The following is a 10,237-nucleotide window of genomic DNA, read 5'->3' on the forward strand; positions in this document are numbered from 1 at the left end:
TTTCATGTGGCCAGCCCAGGTTCTATCCCTGGTATCTTATATGGTTCTCTGAGCCTACCAGGAGTGATTTCTGAGTGCAGAGCCAGGAGTAATGCTTGAGTGTTGCTGGGTATGGCCCAAAGGCCAAAAGCCAAAAGTCAAAAAAAAAAGAGTAGACCTTTGTTTGGGGCCAGAGGGATATAGTGATACAGTGGTTAGAGTGCTTGCAGACCCAGATTTGATCCTTGGTATCACATATGGTCCTCTGAACACTGCCATGAGTGATTCCTTCACCACAGAACCAGGAATAAGTCCTGGATGTGATAAATAGAGGTTTTATGCTGTGATCTTAATAACTTCTCCTTTTTGGGGTGGGGGGAGCAGTTGTGGTCAGGCCTTACTCCTGACAGGCACAGAGGACCATATGATGTACTAGGTATCAAACCTGGATTAACCCCATGCAAAGAAAATGCCATGCCCTCTGTACTATCTCTATAGCCCCCTATTCAAGTCATTTGAAAGCTTTGTGAATCTATTCTATGTCTACTGTCTTTTTGGCATAATTAGGAAACAGACTGAACAAAAAACCACTTGGTGTTTTAATTTTATTATCTTTGGCAATAGTTTGTAGAAAAAATATAATCTGAATTTTAGTTATATCTCACTTGGCATCAATGTGGAGTCTTAATTTAAGACTTGATCTCTGCTTAGTGCCAGAGAACCAGCAATACTACTCCTAGGAATATACCTTAGGAGCCAAAAAACCACAATACAGAAAAGCCCTCTGCGTTCCTGTGTTCATCACAACACTGTTCACAATAGTCAGAATCTGGAAACAATCCTAGTGCCTTAGAATAGATGAGTTGATAAAGACATGGTGGTACATCTACTCAATGCAATATTATGCAGCTATTAGGAAAAATGAAGTCATGAAACTTGTTTACATATGGATAGATATGGAGAATATCATGCTGAAGAAAATGAGCCAGAGGGAGAGAGATAGACATAGAATGATTGCACTCATTTGTGAAATAATAGAAAAAGGTAGTATGGTAATAATATCCAGAGACAATAGAGACGAGGGCCAGGAGGACCAATCCATGGTAGAAAGCTTGCCACCAATAGCAGGAGAGTGGAGTTAGGGCAAAGAAGGGAGCACTATGACAGTGATAGTTGGAAAAGATCACTCTGGTCAAGAACTGGGTGCTGAATGGAGATAGTGATAGGCATGATGCTACTTCAGTAAAAATATTGGAACCACAGTGTCTATATGGAAAAAGTGGGAGAGACAGAGGAAGAGGGCCAGGGAAGAGGGGGAGGGAGAGGGAAGAAAATTGTCTGCCACAGAGGAGAGTGGGCGGAAAACTGGGACACAGTGGTGGGAAATGTGCATTGGCGAAGGGTGTTGTACACCATAGGACTGAAACTCAATCATAAACAACTTTGAGACTGAAAAAAATCAAGTCAACTATTATTAAAAAAAAATCTCTGCATTGGTATTCTAAAATAGAAAGGACTATTATAAATTATTCATCTCTTTATAATGCATATGTTTATTTTTGGAACAAGAAGTACAAGTGAAAGCACCTTCCTCAGATCATTAATGGATTTTGAATTATTGTAGGCTAAGAAAAGAAAGAGAGGAAGAACGTCTTAAGAAATTTGTGCAAGAAGAAGCTGTCAAGTTCCTTTGGAACCAGGTAAACTTGTTCCTGCCAATTTACTAATATATGAACACAGAAACATTTTGAGATAATTGAGGTATTATTAAGATTATCAGAGAATAGTTGGACTTATTTTTCTATTTTATGTTTTTGGGTCACACCTGGTGGCGCTCAGTGGTTACTTCTGGCTCTGTGCTAAGAATTCACTCCTGGCAGGCTCAGGGGGTCATATGGACTGCTGGGGATTGAACTGGGGTCCGTCCTGTGTTGGCTACATGCAAGGCAAATGCATTACCACTGTGCTATTGCTCCGGCCCCTTATTATTTCTTTTCAAGGTTAATGATAGCTTTTTCTGGTGGAGGTGGGGGAGCCCTTCATGGTGGTCAGGGCTTAGTTCTCTCTCTCCGCTCAGAGATCTCTCCTGGGGGACCATATGGGATACTGGTGGTTGAACCCAGGTTGGCTGCTATAAGGCAGACTCCCTATCATCTTTACCATCTCTCTGGCCCCAAAATACGTTTTTTATTCTTGACCACTTTAAATTAGAACAATGACTTTTGTAACATGTTGTTTGCTTACTTATTTTTTATTCCCTTATGTTAGATTTCATTTAATCTGAAGAGAAACATTTTCATAATTTTGTGTATATTTTTTTGATGGAGTTGTTTTTGTTTTGGGGCCTAACCTGGTAACGGTCAGGGGTTACTCCTGGCTCTGCAGTCAAGAATCAGTCCTGACTGTGCTGTGGGGATCATTTGGGATGCTGGGCATCAGGTCAGTCGTATGCAAGGCAAGCTTCCTATCCACTGTACTATCCACTACCCACTGTACTAGTTCTTTTGACCCTGATAAAAACATGTATAAAGCCAAAGAAAATGATTTAACTAGGGGACTAGAGTGATAGTACAGCAGGTAGGGTAATTGCCTTTCATGCAGCCAACTTAGGTTTGATCTCTGGCATCTTATATGATTTCCCAAGCACTCCAGGAGTAATTCCTGAGTGTAGCGCCAGGTGTAACCCCTGAGCATTGCCAGATGTTAACCAAACCCCCTCTTGCTCCCCCCAAAAAGAAAGCGATCAAACTGTGACATGAAGCTCTACTAAGTACATACTTTAAGTACAGGATTCTGATATTTCCTGGCTTTGATATAGCTCCCCAATACCACTGGAGTGACCCCCGAGCACTGTCAATGTGGTTCAAAATAGAAAACAAAACAAAACCTCCTTAAACAAAAACTAACAGCAGCAGCAACAACAACCCATAACCTTGAAACAAAATCCTATCCATTAATCTTGTTTTATTTGGGAGGAGTATTTGAGTTAAAAATTATTAAGATATGGCCGAAGTAATAGCACAGTGTTAGGGCAGTTGCCTTGCATGCAGCCAAACTCAGATGAAATCTGGTTCAATTCCTTGGATCCCATATGGTCCCCCAGCCTGCCAGTAGTGATTTCTGAGTGTAGAGTCAGGTGTAACCCCTGAGCGCCTCTGGGTGTGACCTCCCGGCAAAAAAGATAGTGCATTTTAAGTCCCATCTGGGGAACCAAAAAAGATAGTGCATGATGGCTATAATATGCTTATATCCTGACTTTTTTAGGAGACAGGAAGTTCAGGAAACATTTAGATAATTATCCCCTCTCTCCTCCTTCTATTTATATGTATGTGTGACATGATGGTGTATGTAAACTGATTGAACCCAGCACCTCATTAAACTATTATTCACTCAAAGTCAGAATCTCTAAAGATCCTATTCTGATTGGCTTATTGCTCCTCTTGAAGCCCCTCAAGAGAAATACTTACTGAATTTGTAGACTTTGGTTTTTAGACTTTCTTTCTTTCTTTTTTTCTTTTGGTATTTCAGGCCACACCCATTTGATGCTTAGGGGATACTCCTGGCTAAGCGCTCAGAAATTGCTCCTGGCTTGGGGGGACCATATGGGATGCCAGGGATCGAACCACGGTCCTGATCCTTGGCTAGTGCTTGCAAGCACCTTACCTCTAGCGCCTCCTCACTGGCCCCCTTTTTTTGTTTGTTTTTTATTTTTTTGTTTTTCGGGCAACACCCGTTTGATGCTCAGGGGTTACTCCTGGCTAAGCACTCAGAAATTGCCCCTGGCTTGGGGGGACCATATGGGACGCCGGGGGATCGAACCGTGGTCTCGATCTTTCCTTGGCTAGTGCTTGCAAGGCAGACACCTTACCTCTAGCGCCATCTCTGCCGGCCCCAAAATCTCTCCTGGCAGGCTTGGGGGACCATATGGGATGCCGGGATTTGAACCAACGACCTTTTTGCGTGAAAGGCAAACGTCTTACCTCCATGCTATCTCTCCGGCCCCGGTTTTTAGACTTTCTATAATCATGGCATGTGCACTACCACAGAGCTAATGCTCCTGGTCCTGGACTTCACTTGGTTTTCAAAACTGATTTTGAAAATACAGAGTAGGGGCTGTAGAGATAGTGCAGGGCTTATAAAGTTCTTTCCTTGCATGCAGCCAACTCTCTTTTGATTCCCAGCACTTTAGATGGTCAATCATTACATGACCAGGAGTGGTTCCAGAGCACAGATTGGAGAAAGCTCTGAGCACTACTAGGTGTGCCCCCAACCAAAATAAATAGAGAAAAATGGATGGAGCAATAGTGCAGCAGGTAGGGCACTTGCCTTGCACATGGCCAACCCACATTCATTCCCCAGCATCCCATTAGACTCATGAGCCCCATCTGGAGTAATCTCTGTGCATAGAACCTGGAATAAGTTTGAACAGCTTAGCTAGGTGTGGCCCCCCCAAAAAAAACTAGAGAAAAAGGTCTGGAAGAATACTTGTCAAACTGCTATCAGTTATTGTTGTGGAGGGTAATCAAAGGGAAACTGGATAGGCCTATATATTCCTTTCTTTTTTGCAGATTTGGGTTTCTGTCCTTTCACACAGTGTACACTTCTCTGCACCAATGCCTGACCCCCATTTGACTCTTCTCTGCTTCTACAATAAGTGTTTTGTATTTTTTTTAACATATAATTTTGCTCTGTGGTTTACCAAGCCACTGTCAATAGGCAATCATTTGTGGATTTGCTTTTTAATGAAGCAAGATACATTTTATTCATTGAAACTTAGGAAGTTATTCATGAATGAGTTTCAGGCATATAGCGTTCTAACATTGATCCCTTCACTAGTGTCCATTTCCCTCCATCAATGTCTCTAGTTTCCCTCCTGCCCTCAGCCTGCCTCTATGGCAAGCACTTTGTAGCACCTCCCAGCTTTCTATCTCCTTAGCATGACCACTTCCCTCTACCAATGTAATGTTTTACCATCCTCTGACCTGTTTCCACCTTCTCCCCTCCCCAGTAGCAAACTTCCTACTGGAAACCAAGTTTCATCGTTTCTATTGCTTTTGGGCATTTGTTATTCTCTTTCTATATTTTTTTATATCCGGATTAAGAGATGGACCATTCGGTTAACATGGTCTTGAGAAGGCAGGAGGAACAAATATGCTGCTTGTGCATAAAAATATGTGAAAAACACATTTTGGTTATGTTTCTCTTCTTATCCTGGGATTATTTTTCCAGGCTAAGGTTTCAGTGTTACCTCTGACTTCCTGCCCAGAAGATTTAAGTGCTAAAGTCAAGGTTTCCAGTATCCTGTTCTTTGTGATTTTCCCGCAACAGTCTCTTATGCTACTGGGAATTCATTAATGCATTAATTCATAATTTTTTTCATTTTTTGCTTTTGGGCTACACCCAATGATGCACAGGGCTTACTCCTGACTCTTTACTAAGGAATTACTCAGGGTAGACTTGGGACCATACGGAGTGCCAGGGATCAAATTGGATTGATTACTTGCATGGCAAATAATCCTACCTGCTGTACTATCACTCTGGACCATTAATTCTTTTTTCTTTTTTTTTTGGTTTTTGGGCCACACCGGGTAACGCTCAGGGGTTACTCCTGGCTATGCGCTTAGAAGTCACTCCTGGCTTGGGGGACCATATGGGACGCCAGGAGATCGAACTGCGGTCCATCCTAGGCTAGCGCTGGCAAAGCAGACATCTTACCTCTAGTGCCACCATGCCGGCCCTGGACCATTAATTCTTTTTTTTTTTTGTTTGTTTGTTTTTTTTGGTTTTTGGGCCACACCCGGCGGTGCTCAGGGGTCACTCCTGGCTGTCTGCTCAGAAATAGCTCCTGGCAGGCACGGGGGACCATATGGGACACCGGGATTCGAACCAACCACCTTTGGTTCTGGATCGGCTGCTTGCAAGGCAAACGCCACTGTGCTATCTCTCCGGGCCCGGACCATTAATTCTTAATAAAAGAAAAGAGGTTTAGTAGACTATGCTTGGAACTTTCTCTCTGCTTAGCACTACCAAACTGAGTTCATTATTGACCTCTTTGGTATGTGCTGTTGTGCTTCTGATTGTTTTTCCAGTAGAAGTAGGAAAATTATTTTGGCCAGTCCCACTCTTTCGTTCAGAAACGTTTACTACCAAGGAAACACTGTACCAACCTAGCTTAGACTGGGGGTGTTATGGAAAGAGTGAGTGAAATCAAACCATTTCTTTCTTTCTTTCTTTCTTTCTTTCTTTCTTTCTTTCTTTCTTTCTCTTCTTTCTTTCTTTCTTTCTTTCTTTCTTTCTTTCTTTCTTTCTTTCTTTCTTTCTTTCTTTCTTTCTTTCTTTCTTTCTTCCTTCCTTCCTTCCTTCCTTCCTTCCTTCCTTCCTTCCTTCCTTCCTTCCTTCCTTCCTTCCTTCCTTCCTTCCTTCCTTCCTTCCTTCCTTCCTTCCTTCCTTCCTTCCTCCCTCCCTCCCTCCCTCCCTCCCTCCCTCCCTCCCTCCCTCCCTCTCTCCTTCTCTTTCTTTCTTTCTTCTTTCTCTTCTTTCTTTCTTCTCTTTCTTTTTCTTTCTTTCTTTCTTTCTTTCTTTCTTTCTTTCTTTCTTTCTTTCTTTTTTTTTCTTTCTCTCTTTCTTCTTTCTTTCTTTCTTTTCTCTCTTTCTTTTTTTCTTTCTTTCTCTCTCTCTCTCTTTCTTCCTCCCTCCCTCCCTCCCTTCCTCCCTCCCTCCCTCTCCCTCTCTCCCTCCCTTCCTTCCTTTCTTCCTTTTCTTTCGTCATACCAGGCGGTGCTCAGGGGTCACTACTGGGTCTGCGCTCAAAAAGCGCTCCTGGCAGGCTAGGTGGACTGTATGGTATGCCAGGAATTGAACGGAATTAGTCCTGTGTTGGCTGCATGCAAGGCAAACACCCTACTGGTGTGCTATCACTCTGGTCCCAAAATCAAACCATTCCTAACTCTAGATCTATGAGCTTACTAAATTTTACAGTTTAGTTTTCTAAATGTTGGGGGAAAGGTTGACAGGACAGGGTTGGAGACATGGTTCAAGTGATAGAGCACGTTCTTGCCTGTGTGAAATCCTGCGTTCAATCCTGCCATCACATAGCCCTTAGTATAACACAAGATATAGGGGTTTTTTTTGTTTGTTTACTTTGTTTTGTTTTTTGGGTCACACCCAGCAGTGCTCAGGGGTTACTCCATGCTCTATGCTCAGAAATCACTCCTGGCAGGCTTGGGGGACCATATGGAATGCCAGGATTTGAATCACCATCCTTCTGCATTCAAAGCAAACACCTACCTCCAAGAGAGAAAGAGAGAGAGAGAGAAGAAAGAAAGAAAGAAAGAGAATAAAAGAGAAAGGAAGGAAGGAAGAGAGAAAGAGAGGGAAAGAAAGAAAAGAGAGAAAGAAGGAAGAAGGAAGGAAAAGGAAGGAAGGAAGGAAAAGGAAGGAAGGAAGGAAGGAAGAAGGAAGGGAGGAAGGAAGGAAGGAAGGAAGGAAGGAAGGAAGGAAGGAAGGAAGGAAGGAAAAAAATAGCTGCTTTTGACTCAGGCGGGGAGGGTTGAGTACATCAGGTGTCAGTGCGAGGGGAACTCGGCATTGGTGATAGGAAATGTGCGCTGGTGAAGGTTGTTGTACATTGTATGACTATAACACAATTATGAATAACTTTATCTTTGGGGAAAAAACCTGTAGTTGAACAAACTTGTAACCACAGTGTTTAAATCAAAATATTAAAAGAGGAAATAAAGTCATGTCAAAAGATTTAGTACGCTCTTGTTGCTAGTTGACCATTCTGTTACTTTATTTTTTCTGAACATTAGGTGGCTTTAGATACAAACTTGGTGTCTAAATTGGTGTGTTCCTACAGGAATGACAGTATTAAACAAAAATGGAGTTGTTATGGCTGCACAGTCCAGGAAATCCAAGCACTATTGCTGATACTGCAGCTTTTGTGGGGCATGTTTTTGGCTGCCAGGGTTTCAGAAGTACGAGAAAGCAAGGGGAGAGTGCCTATATTCACTCCAAAAAAAAAAAAAAAATCCTGTTGATATCAGAACCAATACCAGCAAAACTAGAGTTTTGGTCAGATTGGTGTTTCTGCAGAGAGTTTCTGCAGCCAGAGTGATGGAGCAGGGCCATTGGTGAAGCAGTGATTGTGGATGATGAGTGATGAGTGCAATAGACTTGGCTTTGTCAGCCTGGGGACATGACCTGCCCTTTTCTCCATGAAATTGCTGGCTTTCTGCTGTGTGGCTAGTGTGATTTTTACCTTTTTTTTTTTATTTTGTTTTTTGAAACAATTGTGATTAGAAGAATTCTTCGTAGTTGAATTTGAGATATACAATGAGCCTGGGTCCTTCACACCAGCAGTGGCCCCAGAGGACAGCCGATGGCACTACCCTTTGCCTCCTGGCCTGCCAGTATAACAGGCCCATTTAAGTTTAGATGGTTAAGTTTAGGTTCCTCGATTCTATTATCATTGACTTTGGCTTTGATATTTAGTTCTGTCCTTATTTATTTCCCCACCAATGCGTCTGAGATCAATTGGCCCCTGGTCCCCAGTCTTTCTTCGATTTTTTCTTCTTAGATTTTATGGAAAAATGCAGGAATATATGGTAAAATAAAGTAATCCATGTCCCAAGGTTCTTTGAAAAAGGCAGGAGCCCCAATTTAAAAAATTCAATTAAAGGGGCCTGATGTATAGCACAGTGGTTGAAGTTTGCCTTGCATGCAGCCTACCCAGGATGGATAGTGGTTTGAATCCCGGCATCCCATATGGTCCCTTGAGTCTGCCAGGAGTGATTTCTGAGCACAGAGTGAGGAGTAACTCCTGAGCGCTGCTGGGTGTGACCAAAAACCAAAAAAAAAAAAAAAAAAAATCAATAAAAAAAAAAGGTGTGTGTGACAGATTTTTTTGGTTTGTTTGTTTGTTTGTTTTGCATAGACACAGCAAAATATGGGGAAATAAAAAGGAAAAACCTTTGGCCTAAAAACAGGGTGGTAATTTTTAGCTTTTTAAATAAAATTATATACTTTGGTTTATAGGTAAGATCTCTTCAAGCTTGGCAACAGTCAGTGGATCAGCGTCTGAGTGCCTGGTATACTGAAATTCCTCCAATATCAAGCACTCTGATGCCATCAGCCATTCCGTCATGCACTCCGAGTCATGAACTATCTTCAGATAAAAATTCCGATTGGCTCACGGCTCTGAATGAAGCTCCCCCAGAAAAATCCGTACCAGAATTTCCAGACTCTGGCTTTCATTCCTCCATCACGGAACAAGTTCCCTGTTTGCAGGAGTCTTTGGATTTTGAAAAAAGTTCCACAGAAGGCAGTGAAAGTTCCACAATGGCGAATTCTCTTGACACAGTCAAAAATGGCAAAGACTCCAATTTTGGGGATGCCAGTGAAGAAGAACCTGGCGAATGGAGCAAGGAAAGCTCCAACAACGAGCAGGATAATAGTCTGCTGGAACAGTATCTAACTTCAGTTCAACAGCTAGAAGATGCTGATGAAAGGACACATTTTGATGAGGGGTCAGGAGAAGACAGTAAGCCTCAGCTAACTCACTCCCATGAAAAATTAGATGCTTTGCCTGACAGTGCTTCTGTAGATGATTCTCATGGCATTTCGCCTTCTGTGGAAGATGAAATCAGTCAGACACCAGAGAATTGTAAAGTAAATGCAGAAGTTCAAGACGAGCAGGCAGAATGTGACTCTTCATTTCAGGTATTACATGTTGGTATTGCTGTATAGCATGTCTGCTTGGTGGGAAGCAGAAGTCCACTGAAGACATTTTTTTTTTTGGAGTTGACTATTTCGAAGAGTATTTCCCTCAATTTTGTTACTGTTTATAAGGCTTTATATTCTTGTCTTGTAAGTTCTGTATTCTAAAGACTGACCTGAATCTCCATTTTGATTTTGTTAGCTTTTCACTGTGCTGTAATGTAGCAAGCAATATTTATATTGAAAGTTTATGCACTTTATTTCCTAACAACCAGATTGCTTCATCAGTATTGGTTTTTCAAACTTCTTTAGTCTTTTTTTTTTTTTTTCTAAAAAGAGTATCTGAAAATAAAAAATCTTACCTTAAAACAAAGTACTAGGGGACGCAGAGATAGCACTGCGGTAGGACCTTGCACACGGCTAACCCTGGCTGGACCTGGTTTTGATCCTGTCATCCCATATGGTCCCCTGTGCCTGCCAGGAATGATATCTGGGCACAGAGCCAGGAGTAACCACTGATCACTGCCGGGTGTGGCCCCCT

General features: G+C 42.2%; 1 protein-coding gene across 1 annotated transcript in view; it reads left to right on the top strand.

Annotated features, from left to right (window-relative positions):
• Positions 1-9,986, top strand: part of CEP97 (centrosomal protein 97) — a 33,968-nt gene extending 23,982 nt beyond the window's left edge. Inside the window, exons 10-11 of the mRNA XM_049785645.1 lie at positions 1,604-1,679; positions 9,016-9,986. Of these exons, the coding sequence (XP_049641602.1) occupies positions 1,604-1,679; positions 9,016-9,726 (787 nt within the window). The 3' untranslated portion in view covers positions 9,727-9,986. The remainder of the gene's footprint in view (positions 1-1,603; positions 1,680-9,015) is intronic.
• The last annotated feature ends 251 nt before the right edge of the window (positions 9,987-10,237 follow it).

This window comes from Suncus etruscus, chromosome 13, assembly GCF_024139225.1.
Source record: "Suncus etruscus isolate mSunEtr1 chromosome 13, mSunEtr1.pri.cur, whole genome shotgun sequence".
NCBI lineage: Eukaryota > Metazoa > Chordata > Mammalia > Eulipotyphla > Soricidae > Suncus > Suncus etruscus.